This window comes from Prionailurus viverrinus, unplaced genomic scaffold (genome assembly GCF_022837055.1).
Source record: "Prionailurus viverrinus isolate Anna unplaced genomic scaffold, UM_Priviv_1.0 scaffold_62, whole genome shotgun sequence".
In the NCBI taxonomy this organism is placed as follows: Eukaryota; Metazoa; Chordata; class Mammalia; order Carnivora; family Felidae; genus Prionailurus; species Prionailurus viverrinus.
Genome location: NW_025927624.1, coordinates 141413 through 159026, shown reverse-complemented (window position 1 = coordinate 159026; position 17614 = coordinate 141413). Strand labels below are relative to the sequence as shown.

Here is a 17614-nt window from a genome sequence, read left to right as displayed (position 1 = left end):
AGACATGAATAGACACTTCCAAAGAAGACATCCAGATGGCCAACAGGCACATGAAAGGATGTTGAATGTCGCTTATCATCAGGGAAATACAAATCAAAACCACATTGAGATACCACCTCACACCGGTCAGGGTAGAAAAAATTAACAACACAGGAAACAGCAGACATTGGTAAGGATGTGCAGAAATGGGAATTCTCTTGCACTGTCGGTGGGAATGCATGGGTGGTGCCACTGCTCCGGGAAACAGAGTGGAGGTTCCTTAAAAAATTAAAAATAAAATTACCCAACAACCCAGCAATTGCACTACTAGGCATATATCGAAGGAACACAGGAGTGCTGATTCATACGTGCACATGTACCCCAACATTTATACTATCAACAATTACCAAATTATGGAAAGAACACAAATGTCCATCAACTGATGAATGGGAAAAGAAGATGTGGTTTATATATACAATGGCTATTACTTGGCAATGAGAAAGAATGAAATCATGCCATTTGCAACAACATGGATGGAACTGGAGGGTAGTATGTGAAGTGAAATAAGTCAGAGAAAAACAGATATCATATGTTTTCACTCATATGTGGATTTTGAGAAACTTAACAGAAGAACATGGGGGAATAGAAGGGGAAAAATAGTTTCAAGCAGAGAGGGAGGCAAACCATAAGAAACTCTTAAATACAGAGAACAAACTGAAGGTTCATGGAGGGGTGGGGGAAAGAGGAGAATAGGTGATGGGAATTGAGGAGGGCACTTGTTGGGATGAGCACTGAGTGTGGTATGTAAGTAATGAATCATGGGAATATACTCCCAAAGCCAAGAGCACGATGTATACACTGTACGTTAGCTAACTTGACAATAAATTATATTTCATTAATTAATTAAACTACAGCCATGTGTGTTTGTGGGGGGGGGTGGAATCTAACAACACACTAAGGGATAATTTGTTATTACCAAATGGGGTTTATCCCAGAAATGCAGAGTTGGTTTAAGATTCAAAAACCATATCTATCTCTGTAGATAAAATAAGTTCCTTGTCAAAACTCAACATCCGTTCCTGATAAAAACTTTCGGCAATCCTGGAATACAAGGGAGCTTCAATATGATTTAAAACAAAACAAAACAAAACAAGTCATGATAACTCTATAGCTAACGTTATAAATAATGGTGAAAAACTGAATGCATTCATTTCCTATAAGACCAGGAAGAAGACAGGAATGACATTCACTGAATGACTTCCTCTGTTCAGCACTATACTAGCAGTTCTAGCCAATGGAATCAAACAAGATAAAGCAACAAAGGACATCCAGATAGAAAATGAAGTGAAACTGTCTCTACTAGCAAGGACATGGTCACAAAATAGAAGTTGGCAAACTCCAGCCTATGGGCCATGTTACTTGTTTTGGTAAATTAAATTTTATCAAAATACATCCATTTCCATTAATTTATGCAGTATCTATTGGCTGCTCTTATAGTACAATGGCAAAACTGATTAGTTGTGACAGAGAATGAATTGGCTACAAGGCTACAATATTTACCATTGTTAGTAAAATAGTAGTTAAAAATGAATTCTTATGACCTTTGCTTATGTAGAAAATCTGACAGCATTAAGAAAAATGCTACTAGAATTAATAAATGAATTTATCATGGCACATGGATGACTCAGTCGATTGAGTGTCTGTCTCTTGATTTCAGCTCAGGCTATGATCCCAGAGTCATGGGATGGAGCCCTATGTCAGGCTCGTACTGAGCATGGGGACTGCTTAAGATTCTCTCTCTCTCTCTCTCTCTCTCTCTCTCTCTCTCTCTCTGTCTCTGCCCCTCTCCCCTGCTCATGTATTCTCTCTAATATTAAATATATCTATACATATAAATTTATCAAGGTTGGAGGATACAGAATCATTACACAAAAATCAACTGTATTTCTATATATTAGCTATAAAGAATCAAAAATTAAAATTTCAGGGCATCTGGGTGGCTCAGCTGGTTAAGCACTGGGCTCAGGCTCAGGTCATGATCTCACCGTTGGTGAGTTCAAGCCCCACGTCAGCCTCTGTACTGATAGCTTGGAGCCTGGAGCCTGCTTCAGATTCTGTCTACCTCTCTCTCCGCCCCTCCCCAACTCATGCTCTGTCTCTCTCAAGAGTAAGCATTAAAAAAATTAAATTTAAGATGTATTATTTACAACTGCACTGAAAATAAAAAATAATCACGGTTAATATCATAAAAGACAGAAAGACCTATACTTTAAACACTACAGAATATTACTGAGAAAATTTTAAAAGACCTATATCAAGGGAGAGATATATCCTCTGTTCAGGGGTTAAAAGATTCAATATTGTCAAGAAGCCAATTCTCCCCAAATAAATCTGTAGATTCAACATAATCTAAATTTCCAGAAGACCACCAGAGTTGTTGTTTGTTTGTTTGTTTGTTTGTTTTAAGAAACAGACAAACTGATTCTAAAATTCACGTGGAAATGCAAAGGATCCAGAGTAGCGGAAGAACACTGAAAAGAACACAGCAAGATGACAAACACTACCTGATTTCAAAAATCCTTATAAACTGGCAGTGATTAAAACAGCATAATATTGGTACAAAGATGGACAAAGAGATCAATGAGACAGAATAGAGCCCATACTTAAACCCACACATATGTGGCCAACTGATTATGACAAAGGAGCAATGGCATAAAGTGGAGAAAACACAGCCTTTTCCATAAATGGTGTTGGAACAACTAGATATCCATATGCAAAAGAATGACCTTGTACACATACTTTGTATCACAAATAAAAAAGAATATAAAATGGGTCATAGATCTAAATGTAAGACCTAAAACTATAAAACTTCTAAAAGAAAGCATGAGAGAAAAGCTTTGTGACCTTGTGCTATGGAAATATTTCTTAGATATGGAAACCAAAAACAACAATCATACAAGAACAAATGAATGTGTAAACTGGACTTCACCAAAGAGAAAAACTGCTCTTCAAAAACACTGTTGAGAGAAGGAAAAGTCACAGAGTGGGAGAAGAAAAACCTTGCAAAAAAAGAGCAGTGAGAAAGGAACTGTATCTAGCTCTTTCCACCATCTTTCTGTGCCACCATCATGATGCATGTGAATGTCGTGGCAGATGCTCCCCAAAGCATAACAATACTGAAGAGAGAAGCAAACTCCAGGTTCTTACTAGGCCATGCTCCAAAGACATTGTCCACTTTCTAACTGTGATGATGAAGCATGGTTACAGTGGTGAATTTAAAATCATTGATGATCACAGAGTTGGGTAAATTGATGTGAAACTCACAGGCAGGTTAAGCAAGCATGGAGTGACTGGTTCCAGAATTGATGGACAATGCAAAGATCTAGAAAAATGGCAGAATAATCTGCTCAGTTTGGTTTCATTATACTGACCACCTCAGCTACAGTCATGGACCATGAAGAAGGAAGATGAAAACACACAGAAGGGGAAATCCTGGGATTCTTTTTCCAGGGATGTAATACATATGTGTAAATAAAATGCCTCAGTGTAAACAACAACAACAACAACAACAACCATAAAAAAAAAAGAAAACAAAATAAGGAACTGTGTCTAGGATATACAAAGAATTCTGAAAACTCAAAAACTAAGAAAACAAACAAATTTTTAAAACAACCAAAGATTTGGACAATTCAAAGAAGATACACAGATGGCAAACAAGCACATGAAAATATGCTCGCCATCATCAGTTATTAGGGAGATGTATATTGAAATCATAATGAGATATATACTAAATATCCATCCGAATGGCTAGGATTTAAAAAGCTGACAATACTAAGTGTTCATGAATATGTATGTAGGAATTGGTGCTCTCACAGACTGCTGGTGGGAATTAAAAACCGTACAACTCCTTTAGAAAACAATTTGGCAGCTTCATAATAAGGGAATATGAAGGGACATGAGATTTTTAAGGGTGATGAATATGTTAACTGTCTGGATGATGGTTATCATTTCATACGTGTAAACATATGTCAAAGCTATCAAATGACACACTTCATATATGAACTAAACTTCATATATGAACTAAAAATGTTGGATACGAAAATCTCTTTCACAGGAAGAAACGTCTAAAACAGTGGATAAGACACAGACGGAAAGAAGGATGTAAAACCATACAAGATGAAGCCAGAGGACTGTGGCCTTTAACCTAATAGCAATGAGAAGTAATAGCTAAGCTTTAAGCAAGGGGGTACCATGATGAAAGACACATTTTTTAAAACATATACTAATTATGGTTGCAGTGTAGACCAAGGTCCTGGGAGGTAGAACGGCAGGAAAAACAGTCCTAAGGTTATTTCAGTCATCTAGGAGAAAAATAATGACCTGACCTGGGTGAAGGCACAGAAGAGAAGCAGAGTTAACAAACACATTAGATGTGCCATTCCCACTAAGAAAGGTACAGTAGAAATGATGAGTCTTTGGCTGAGAGGATACAATAGTGCTCCTTTTATTTTAATACAAAACGTATTTCTGAGATGAGCAGCTCTATAATACAGCAGTGCTCTATGGTGCAGTAGTAGGCAAGGTTGCACATGTTACTACAGAAATATACGTAAAAAGACTTCCTACCTTTACAATCCATGCCAAGTTGTTCGATCAGCAACATGAAATTCTTAGAGTAAGGCAACTCACAATGCTCTGAAACTGTTTTAGATGACTGAATGAAGTCGACAAGGTCATCCATAGAAGTAATTTGCTTTTTGACCTACGAATGAATAATACCATTTCAAAATGTCCCCCGAATATTTATAAAATATACTAGGTGTAGAGAAGTGATAAATAGCCATCTTTTTATAAAAGCAAAAACAGGGGCACCTGACTGGCTCAGTCGGTTGAGCATCCGACTCCATTTTGGCTCAGGTCATGACCTCAGGGTTCCTGAGTTTGAGTCCCACGTTGACCTCCACAATGACAGCATGGAGCCTGCTTGGGATTCTCTCTCCCCCTCTCCCTCGGCCCCTCCCCGACTTGTGCGTGCTCTCTCTCAAAATACATTTTAAAAATAAGTGAATGAACATTTAAAAGCGAAACCATAGAGACTTTTAAAAAGAACGGATTTTTATCAAAAAGACACTGTTATCCATAGCTAGTATTTCTAAGTAACTTTTTCACAGCAAATGTCTCTACAACAAAGGAAGATTTTCTATTTTTTCACTACATCTTTCATAAAGTAATTTTTTGCCACTGAACAATATTCCTAACAAATATGTATCAAAATAATATAATAAAATAAAAATAAAATAAATAATAAATAAAATAAAATTACATTGTCTCTTTTGCTTACCTTGTTCTTTTTCTTAGAAATTTTCTTTGCAGGTCTGAAAAAAAACAACAATTGTTTTCAGGCAAGTATTAAATACTTAAAATACAAAGCATATCTAAACCTATTGTTTCTGATATAAAATCTCTGCATTTGAAACTAATTTTCTACAAAGGGGATTAAACAACAGAGTAACATTAAACAACATCGAAAACATACTACTGCTAATATTAACAAAGGATTAGGTTTATCCAGTTCTAGTATATGTGCTGCTGAAGCAAGCACAACAAAGTACTAAAGTTAGGTAAAAACTAACAAAAGCAAAGGAAAATCCTAATGCTACTTGCATTATTTGATAGGAATAATACCATTGTTTGTGTTGTTGTCATTTTACTAAAAATAAGCTTTTACTGGCACTAAAACCTACTTGGAAAGTGCAAGTTAAGTCCCTATATGAAAGAACCCCTTTTTAACAATCATGATATTAACGTGTTGGAGACTCACTATGCAACTACTCTCTAGGCATTACTATGTGCACTTTACATGTCTTCAAGGTATTTGAAGCCCCACAACAATCCTATGAAGTAGGTTATTATATTAGGTATGTTACACAGGAAGAAAATGAGGCACAGAAAGTCGAAGTGACTTGCCCAAGAAGCCCTAGTCGCTGGCCAAGAACAGACCCTGAATTCAAACCCAGGAATGTGCCTTCAAAGCATCTGTTTTATACTACGTGGTTAAAGTAACACTCTAGTGTTTCTAACTAATATGACAGCAAATGTATCTATATTATGATTCGATTTCTAGCTATAGTGATACATAACAATTTCTGAATCTTACACATTTTTTAAGAGACTTTATACTTGGCAAGATGGGAAATCTACTTTCAATAAACTAAAGATTTGCTTCTTCTAGAGAAGTTCCTCAACAGGCATTCATTCATTCATTCATTCATTCATTCATTCCACTGTTTATCCCCACATTCAACACATACTTATTGAGCATACAATCTGTGTCAATGGCACTGTTGGTACAGGAAGCATGATTTTGGTCATTTAGAGCTCTCTAGTCCAAAAGGAATAATCTGTTATGGATCACTAGTTTCTTTTACAATTGTAAATAAACAAAATCTTCCCCTTTCCCCAGAACCTAAATAATATTAACTTAATAGAACCAGATACTTTAAAGTCCCTAACAAAATCATAGCTACTTGTGATACTATCAAAGGCACTGGATATCTATAAAATCATCAAGGAAGGATTACTTTTATTCAGAATGGCCTCAGTGTTTGCATACATTTATGATAAGTGTGTGTGTGTGTATACAAATATATACATATAGAACTTATACACATATACTTTTATAAACATACATAAGAAATTATAGATATAGTTTGTATATTATGCATATACATATATATAATATGTATTATACATATAATATACATATAAGAAATATACATATAAGAAATTATACAGCCATATATAAATATATATAAATATATATATTTAATTAATTAATTATTTACTTTTATTTAATTATTAAATTAAATTAATTTACTTATTTTAAATTATTTTATTAAATTAATTTAATTAATTTAATATATTTAATATATAAATATATTTTTATATATGTATGTATATACTTGCATACATACATATATATTTTTAAATCTGCACATTCAATTGTATGAGAATACCCCATTGTGGAACCAATTCAGAATAAACCAACTTCTTGCACAAAATCACATCAATAAGAGTACTAAAGACAATTACTATAATTTTTTTTTTCAACGTTTATTTATTTTTTTTGCGACAGAGAGAGACAGAGCATGAACGGGGGAGGGGCAGAGAGAGAGGGAGACACAGAATTGGAAACAGGCTCCAGGCTCTGAACCATCAGCCCAGAGCCTGACGCGGGGCTCGAACTCACGGACCGCAAGATCGTGACCTGGCTGAAGTCGGACGCTCAACCGACTGCGCCACCCAGGCGCCTCATTTTTAAAAGGTAATGTAATACAATCAACAAACTTCCTAATGTTTGGAAACGGAAACAAAATTAAATTAACTAACCATGTCTATATCTATTGATCATTTCCAACAGAATACATTCTCTAAAGCCCCCATCTTAAAATAAAAAGAGAAAGAAAATGCCTTTGCAATTCACATTCTTTTTCAGTTATCATCCATTTGTCTATTACCTTTCCCTATTAAAATGCTGTAAGGAGTTGTTTACACTTACTCATCTTCCAAGCTTCCATGGTGACTGCTGAAACTGCTCCTTGACAAAGTCACTTACCCTCATCACAACTTTTCAAGCAGTGTGTTTGATATGTTGAGTATTTCTTGCTTTAGCTTGGACCTACCTACACTACAGCATTTTATTTCCACAAAGGTAATCACTGCTAAAATTCCTTCACAGGCACATAAAGAATTTATAGATTTTTACCTGCTTTCATGCTGATCCTTTTCACTGAAATGGCTGCCATCATTCTTTTGTAGTGGACCACCAGCTAGGGCATCTGCCTTCTGCAACACTGGTGTGATCACAGATCCTTTTGATGTCCCTTTTTCATTTTCACCTTTCTTTAACTTCTTCATATGTAAACCAGGTTCCCTCCTTAAAAGAAAAACAAACAAAGCCATTAAAAAGCCATAAAAAAGCCAATGTTTTCTAATAATTTTACTGATGAAGAATAAAAAGACAATTTTCATCAAGTTCTGAATTTTACCCATCTGACTTAATTTGATTAATTCAGAGAACAGTGCTGAAGTACCAACCATACACAAGGAAATACTCATCTGGTGCTTCAAACACAGATAAATATACAAATAGAATACAATGCGATTTGTAAGAATGGACATGTGAAAAGCTGTAAGTGAGGACAAGAAAGGCTTTACTGAAGAGGGAAAATAAACAGCAGAGGTCACCAGGGAAAACAACAGGAGAAAACCATTTTCTTAGAGATTAGAATGTGAGCACAAAGATTACACAGATGGCATCTAGGTGCCTTGAAAGGAAAAAGTATAAGCTTTTAGGAACTTGGGGAAAAAACATAAAATACATGGAAGCAAGTAGTAAGAGATCAGTCAGGAAAGATTCTGAAGAACCTTGAAGGTTACACTAAAAAATTAGAGTTCATTTCCTAAAGGCAGTGACTCTTAGACATGGGAGTAATAACTAGATGTGTGCTCTATTTTTGGCGTTGCTTTGAAATATAAGAATTCTTACTTTCAACAAAGTTTTAAAGTAGCATGAGGTCCATATAAAATGAAAGAAGAAATCAGGGAAATATCTTAGGGGAAAAACTACTTTTAAAATACCCATATGTCAGAGCGATATCAGTATGATAGCTGAACAAGATGTACCTTGTTGTGTCTCCCCACCTACAACAAACTGGCATCTTATCCACCCACCGGCAAAACTGCCTTTGCAGGAGCTGTGGGAATCTAGCACCATATTCCAAGGGACCGAGGAAAAGTCTTGCCTACCCGTGCATCAGGTAACAGGCAGACATACTACAGTCTAATCTGTGGACCTAGCAATAGCCCATAAAGTGCCTCCAGCCACTCCCTCTCAGCCACATCTGGGAGTCCCTCCCTTGAAAACACTCTCTAAGATGATCACCCATGGATGAGAGAGCCTTTTTGGAAAACCAGGTGTCCTGCAGAGAATTTCCAGCATACCACTGGAGCAAAAAAGTCAGGTTGGACACACTAAGAGGTAGTCACTAAAGACTGGAGGAAGTGACTGCTACTTCAAACGCAAAGACAGCAATGCAAAACTGCAAAGAATATAAAATATCAAGGAAATATGATACCATCAAAGGATCACAATAATCTTCCAGTAATCAATCGGAAACATATGGAGATCTGTAATTTATTCAAAAGAGAATTCAAAAATAGCAGTTTTATGGAAACTCAGTGAGTTACAAGAAAAACACAAAAAGCCAATTCAATAAAATAAGAAAAACACTCTATGAATAAAATGAGAAGCTTAACAAAGAGCTGGAAATAGTAAAAGCTAAGTAAACAAAAATCTTGGAGCTGAAGAGTATAATGAAGGAGATGAAAAAAGCAAGAGTGATCACTGACAGGAAATGGATCAAGCAAAAAAAATGTGAATTGAAAGACAGGAACTATCAATTTATCTAGTCAGCATAGAACAAAGTCAAAAGAATGAAAAAGAGTGAGGAAAGACTATGTGACTACAAGTGAACCCTCATAAGGCTATTAACAATGTCTCAGGAGAAACCTTCCATGCAAGGAGGCAGTGGGATTACATATTAAAAGTGCTAAGAGAAAAAAGACTACCAATCACTAATACTTTACTCAGCAAAATTATCCTTCAGAAATCAAATCGAATAAATACATTTGATACACCACATTAACAGGATAAAAAAAATCATATCATCATCCCAGCATGGGAGAAAAAAGCATTTGACAAAATTCAACATCTTTTCAGGATAAAAACTCTCAACAATGTGGGTACTGAATTTTCACACCTGGACATAATGAAGCCCAATATGATAAGCCCATAGCCAACATCATATGCAGTGGTAAAAAACGGAAAGCTTTTACTATAAGTTCAAGAACAAGGCAAAGTTGCCCACTTGACTACTCCTATTCAACAAGATAGAGGAAGTCCTAGCCAAAGCAGTCAGGCAATAAAAGGAAATAAAGACATCCAAATCAGAAAAGAAGAAATAAAACTGTCTTTGTTTGCAGATGATATGTTATTATATATAGAAAATCCTGAAGATACCACCAAAAATCTGTTCCAAGGATGAAGGATACAAAATCAACATTAAGATGCAGGGGTGCCTGGGTGGCTCAGTCAGTTAAGCTTCTGACTTCGGCTAAGTTCATGATCTCATGGTTGGTGGTTCAAGCCCCCTATTGGACTCTGTGCTGACAGTTCAGAGCCTGGAGCCTGCTTTGGATTCTCTCTCTCTGTCTGTCTCTCTCTCTCTCCCCGTCCCCTGTTCACACTCTGTCTCTTTAGCCTCTACTACAAAGCTGTGATCATCAAGACAGTATGGTATTGGCACAAAAACAGACACACAGACCAATGGAATAGAATAGAAACCCCAGACGTGAACCCACAAATGTATGGCCAACTAAACATTGACAAAGCAGGAAAGAGTATCCCATGAGAAAAAAAGACAGTCTCTTTCTTCTGGGAGAACTGGACAGCAACATGCAGAAGAATGAAATTAGACGACTTTTCTTACACCATACACACAAATAAACTCAAAATGGATGAAGGACCTGACTGTGAGACAGGAAACCATCAAAACTCTTGAGGAGAAAGCAGGAAAAAAACCTCTTTGACCTCCGCCGCAGCAATTTCTTACTTGACATATCCCCAAAGGCAAGGGAATGGAGAGCAAAAATAAACTATTGGGACCTCGCCAAGATAAAAATCTTCTGCACTGCAAAGGAATCAATCAACAAAACCGAAAGGCAACCGACAGAATGGGAGAAGATATTTGCAAATGACATATCACATAAAGGAAGGGCTAATATCCAGAACCTGTAAAGAACTCACCAAACCCCACACCCACAAAACAAATAATCCAGGGAAGAAATGGGCAGAAGACATGGATAGATACTTTTCCAAAGAAGACATCCAGATGGACAACAGACACATGGAAAGATGCTCAACGTCACTCCTCATCAGGGAAATACTAATCTAAACCACACTGAGATATCATCTCACGCTGGTCAGAGTGGCTAAAATGAACAAATCAGGAGACTACAGATGCTGGCGAGGATGTGGAGAAACGGGAACCCTCTTGCACTGTTGGTGGGAATGCAAACTGGTGCAGCCACTCTGGAAAACAGGGTAGAGCTTCCTAAAATAATTAAAAATAGAACAACCCTAGGACCCAGCAATAGCACTCCTGGGAATTTACCCAAGGGATACAGGAGTGCTGATGCTTAGGGGCACATGTACCCCAATGTATACAGTAGCACTTTCAGCAATCGCCAAATTATGCAAAGAGCCTAAATGTCCATCACCCAACGAATGGAGAAAGAAGATGTGGTTTATATATACAGTGGAATACTACTTGGCAATGAGAAAGAGTGAAATCTGGCCATTGTCAACAACATGGATGGAACTGGAGGGTATTATGCAAAGTGAAATAAGTCAGGCAGAGAAAGACAGATACCATATGATTTCACCTATATGTGGATCCTGAGAAACTTGACAGGAGACCATGGGTGGGGGGTCGGGGAAAAAAAGTTACAGAGAGGGAGGGAGGCAAACAATAAGAGACTCGTAAACACTGAGAATAAACTAAGGGTTGATAAGAGGTGGGGGAGAGGGGAAAGTAGGTGATAGGCATTGAGAAGGGCACCTGTTGGGATGAGCACTGGGTGTTGTATGGAAACCAATTTGACAATAGATTATATTTAGTAAAAAAAAATTACAAAATCAGCATCAAGAGATCAGTTGCATTTCTAAACAATAACAATGAAATAGCTGAAAAAGAAATATAAGGAAAAAAATCACCTTCCCCAAAGCATCAAAAAGAACAAAATACTTTGGAATAAATTTAATCAAGGATTTCTGAATGATAGGTACAGTAAAAACTACAAGACATTGGTAAAAGAAACAGCAGAGACACAAACAAATGGGAAGATACCCCGTTGTTTATGGATTCAAAAAATTAGCATCATTAAATATCCACATTACCTGAAACCACCCACAGAGTCAATGCAATCCTTGTCAAAATTCCAATGACCTTTTTCACAGAAATAGGAAAAGCATTCCTCAAATGTGTAAGGAACAAGAAAGACCCCAAATAGCCAAAACAATCCTAAGAAAGAAGAACAAAGCTGGAAGCATCACACTTGCTGGTGTCACACTATTACAAAGTTATGGTAATAAAAACCATATGAAGTTGCGCAAAAACAAACACAAAGATGAATGAAACAGAATCAAGAACCCAGAAATAAACCCATGCATAAAGTCAACTAAAAACCCATGCATAAAGTCTCTTTGTTAAGAGACCCAAGAATACTCAAAAGAGAAAAGGTACTCTCTTCAATACATGATGGTGAGAAAACTGGATATTAACATGCAAAAGAATAAAACTGTGCCTCTACCTTACACCACTCACAAAAGTCAACCCAAACGCAAATAAAGACTCCTATATAAAATCTTAAATCATAAAACTCCTAGAAGAAAACAGAGGATAAAAGCTCCTTGACATAGATCTTACAAATGATTTAGGATAGGACATCCAAAGTACAAGCAATAAAAGCAAAAACAACCAATGCAATCAGCAATGTTTCTGCACAGCAAAAGAAACAAGCAACATGACGGAAAGGCAACCTATGGAAAGGATGAAAACATTTGCAAGCTACAAATATGAAAAACGTCAATATCTAAAATGTGTGAGGAATTCGTACAATTCAACAGCTAAAAACAAATATAATTAAAAACTGGGCAAGGCACCTTAAAAGACGTCTGTCCTCAAAACATATTCAAATAGCCAAGGGTACACAAGAAGGTGCTCGATATCACTATTCGTCAGGGAAATGCAAATCAAAACTGCAGTATATAGATATCACTTTGACCTATTAAAATGGCTATTGTCAAAAAGACAAGAGATATCGTTGGCAAGGATGTACAGGAAAGGAATTCCTTGTACTCCTGTAGGACTGTAAATTGGGACAGCCACTACGTAAAACAGTATGGTGGCTCCTCAACAAACTAAAAATAGAACCTCCATATGAGCCAATAATCCCATTTCTGGGTATATGTCTTAAAGACATGACATCCTTACCCTGGAGAGATATCTGCAGCCCTATGTTTATTGCAGCATTATTTACAATAGTCAAGAAACATGGGGCGCCTGGGTGGCTCAGTCGGTTAAGTGGCCGACTTCGGCCCAGGTCATGATCTCTGGTCCGTGAGTTCAAGCCCCGCGTCGGGTTCTGTGCTGACAGCTCAGAGCCTGGAGCCTGTTTCAGATTCTGTGTCTCCCTCTCTCTGACCCTCCCCCGTTCATGCTTTGTCTCTCTCTGTCTCAAAAATAAATAAACGCTAAAAAAAAATTTAAAAAATTAGTCAAGAAACAACCTAAGCATCCATCAGTGGATCCATGGATTAAAAAATATGGCATACAGTTACAATGGAATATTTTCAGCCACAAACAAGAAGGAAATCCTGCCAGTTGTGACAACATGAGTGAAACTTGAGGGCTTTATCCTTAGTGAAAAGAAGTCAGACACAGGAAGACAAACACTGTATGATCTGACTTATATGTGGAATTAAAAAAAAATTACACGAAAAACAGAACAGACTGGTGGTTGCCAGGGTTAGGAGGCTGTGAGAAATGGGTAGATATTGGTCAAAGTGTACAAACTACCTGTTACAAGATTAATTAATTCTGGGTATTTAATGTGCAGGATGGTGATTACAGTGAACATATCATTTGAAAGTTGCTACAAGACTAGATCATCACAAACAAGAAATGATATTTGTGTGAGATGATGGAACTATTAACACTATTGTGGTAATCATTTGACAATATAAAAGGATTGTGTATCAAATTAATACAGGTACACCTTACAGTTACACAGATGTATGTTACTTATATCTCATAAATCTGGAAAAACTTCAAAAATTCAAAAGTACTCACATGTTATTATCTATTGCTCAGAAATAACAATCATCTGATTAGTTATGCTTTTGTTTAAAAAAAAATGGTTTGCAGCGCCTGGATGGCTCAGTACATTAAGTGTATGACTTTGGCTCAGTTTGTGATCTAAGGTTTGTGGCTTCGAGCCCCACCTCAGGCTGTGTGCTGACATCCCAGAGTCTGGAGCCTGCTTCGGAATCTTTGTCTCCCCCTCTCTCTCCAAATGAATAAACATTTTAAAAAATTTAAAAAAATGATTTGGTAACTTTTGCATACTTTTCGCCTAATATCTAATCCTGATAGAAAATAATGGGGGATTCACCAAAAAGAAAATTATAATTCTGTTTTCATGGACTAAATGCATGCAACAGAATATTATTACCATACAGCTACGTACGTTTCCAAAAATAATAAAAATTTCCCACAGATTATTTAGGACTTAAACATGAGCCCCGAAGAGCACCAAAAACAAAAACAAAACTAACAATTGTGTTTTTTTTTCAAAAAACTGTTATACAGATAACTTTTTTCATGGAAATAACATCCAAGAAAAGAAGAACCTTTGTGAAAGCAATTATCAAACAATTCCTCTCGACCCAAACTTCAAAAATGAATCTGTAATTATAGAATTTGAAATAGCTTTCATTTTGAACCCAGTCAATAGAAGCAACTTTTAAGTAGAAAACATCTGGTGAAAGCCACCTCAAACTTAGAAAAAACAAAACAAAACAAAACAAAACAAAACAAAACAAAAAGAAACCCTAACACGTAGCCATGGTAACAAGAAGCCACCAGAATCAGTTTTAAATGTGTTAATCAATGCCCACCAGCCCTACTCACCAACCAATCCATTTCAGCTCCTTCCCTCTGAAAGACAGCGAATAAAGGACAAAAATGACTCCAATACACATGCTTCAGTGTGCCAACCAATCCACAACAGTCTCACCCAAATAAGCATGGTGCTTCAGATGATGAAAAACCATTTAATTTTCTGAAAGTCCCCTAATTTGTAAACTCTACTCTTCCCCATACCCTGTATAAGAATAGCAGACTGCTCTGTTAAAAAAGACTATACCTAACCAGCATAGCTCACTCTTATTTGTAAGTGATCAATTCCAACTTCATCTTTTTATTTCAGATATTGAGGGCTCATAATCTTTGGCAAGAAATTTTAAAGTCCTATAATAATTTGCCACCATATTTTAGTTTCCTTAATAATTATAAAGGAAGTTTGCTATTCCTTTGATACATTTAACCATAATGAAAACTAACATAAATACAACTAAAAGAACAAGTAGCAAGTAAACACAATATTGGGCCCCCCAAAATCCAAAAACTGTATATAACTGACAGGTTTACTTGTCAGAATGAACCCACGCCAAAGTTTGTCAAGGTGGGGGCTAGTATTACGTTAAAAACTATACACACAAGTTAAACTCCGTTCACTCAATAAGCATTATTGAATAAGTACTATATAGACTAGAACATTTTCTAGGCACTGAGGACATGGCAACGAAATGATAACAATCCTACTCATGAGTGAAGTAAACATACAATAACAATAAGCTACACAGGCAAAATATACAGTATTAGAGGAGAAAAACTAAAGCAGAGAAATCACATTTTGATGTGTTATAGGGAAAAGGGTAGTTGAAGTACTAGTCAGGATGGCCAAGAAAGGCCTTGCTGAGAAAGTGACTTTTAAGCAAAAACCTGAAAGGAGAAACAAACAAAAAAGGAAAAAGCAAGCCATGAGGTATCTGAGGGAAAGCATTCCAGATAGAGTCAACAGCAAGCACAGAAGTATGTCCGAAGTACTTAAAGAGTAGTGAGAAATCAGTATGGCTGGACAGAATGAAAGGGGTAGAAAAGAGTTCAAATCAGAGAGAGAGAAGGAGACACCTGATCATATCCAGGCCTTGTCGGCATTAGGAAGAGTTTTGGCATGTACTCTGAGCGAAATGGGAGGCAATTAGGCTTTGAGCAGAGGAAGGACACAATCCGACTTACGTTTTCCTAGATCCAATGTGTTTAGAATTAATGGAAACAGAGGAAAAACAAAAGAAGAAACAAACAAACAAGAAGACCATTTAGCTACCTATTACACCAATATAAACAACAGATGATAGTCTATTGGTCATGGAAGATGTGTTTGGATTCTCGATATATTTGAAGGAAGACATGACAAGATTTGCTGACAGATGAGATGTGATGTGTATGAAAAAGAAAAAGAAAAGAGAAAGAAAAAGTGAAAGAAAAAAGAAAAAAAAAGACAGGAGTCAAAGATGACACCAAGTTTTTTAGCAGAGCAACACACAGAACTGTTATTAACTCAATTAGGAAAGACATGAAAGGCAAATATTAAGAAAGCATATCAGGAGCTCAATTTGGGACATGTTAAGTTTGCAATAGCTATCCAGAAAGAGATATCAAGTAGGCAGTTTGATATGCGGGACTGGAATTATGGAGAGAGATCCGGGCTGGAGATGTAAACTTGAGGATCATTAGAATATACAAGATAGTAAAAGTCAAGAGAAGGAAAATCAAAGGCAAATTCCTGGAAGACATCAATGGGTTAAAAGGTGGGGGACGAGAAGAAACAAGCAAATCAGGCTGAGGTGTACAGACTAGAAAGGCAGCGGGAAAATCAGGTGAGTGAGTGATAGCCTACAAGCAACATGGAGACAGAATTTTGGAGGAGAGAGTTTTCCATTGGGTCAAATATCGCTGAAAGGTTAAGTAAAATGAGATGTATGAAATTGTTTCGATTTATTAAAGTGAAAATCGGTGGTAACCTTGAAAAAACAATTCTGGAGTAGTGAGAAGGAAAATTGCTACAATGAATTCAAGAGTGGATGGGAGGGAGGGAAATCAGGATCAAAGAGTGAAGAAGGCTCTTGAAGGATTTCATAGCTAAGTGGAATGGTCATGGTTGATCTAATTTTCTATTATTGCTGTAGTTTTCAAATGTTACATACTGATTAGGTAGTATTTTTGTAATATTTGGAAGTCTTAAAAATTGCATATAGGTAACACTAGGTTTTGTTTTGTGTGTGTGTGTGTTTTTTTTTTTTTTTGCTTTTTTAAAATGCCAGACCAAGGTACAAAATAACTCACAAAATTATACACTGAGAAGACTCCTTAAATTTTTTCTAGATATATATAAGCTGATTACCATTTTTCTCATGCTTAGAAAGACCACAGAAAAACGAAGTTTCAAGGGCAGTATTTCGTGCTTGATAAAAATTATTAAACTCTAAGGGCACCTGGGTGGCCCAGTCCACAAAGCATCCAACTCTTGATTTCAGCTCAGGACATGATCTCTGTGTCCTCATGATCCCTCATGAACCCTCATGATCAGGTTCTCTAGCTTCGAGCTCTGCACTGACAGCATGGAGCCTCCTTGGGATTCTCTCTCTCCCTCTCTCTTTGCTCCTCCCCCACTCATGTGTGCATGCGCTCTCTCTCTCTCTCTCTCTCTCTCAAAATAAACAAACATTTTTAAAATGTCACCCAACTCTGGGATATTTTACACTATCCAAAGTAATGAGTCATATTAAAATTTTATACACAGAAGTAAAAGGAGTTGGGAATGCAGAAAATAGTCCTACTTTGTAAACTGAATTGTCACAAATTGTATACCATGAAGGCACTGTTGAAAA

The 17614-nt window shown here is 36.6% G+C and overlaps 1 protein-coding gene across 1 annotated transcript in view; it reads right to left on the bottom strand.

The window, feature by feature from the left end:
- Positions 1-17614, bottom strand: part of LOC125159789 (ankyrin repeat domain-containing protein 26-like) — a 212382-nt gene that overhangs the window by 56945 nt on the left and 137823 nt on the right. Inside the window, exons 26-28 of the mRNA XM_047848411.1 lie at positions 7745-7915; positions 5321-5354; positions 4606-4741 (exon numbers count right to left, since the gene is read on the bottom strand). Coding sequence (XP_047704367.1) covers positions 4606-4741; positions 5321-5354; positions 7745-7915 — 341 coding nt within the window. The remainder of the gene's footprint in view (positions 1-4605; positions 4742-5320; positions 5355-7744; positions 7916-17614) is intronic.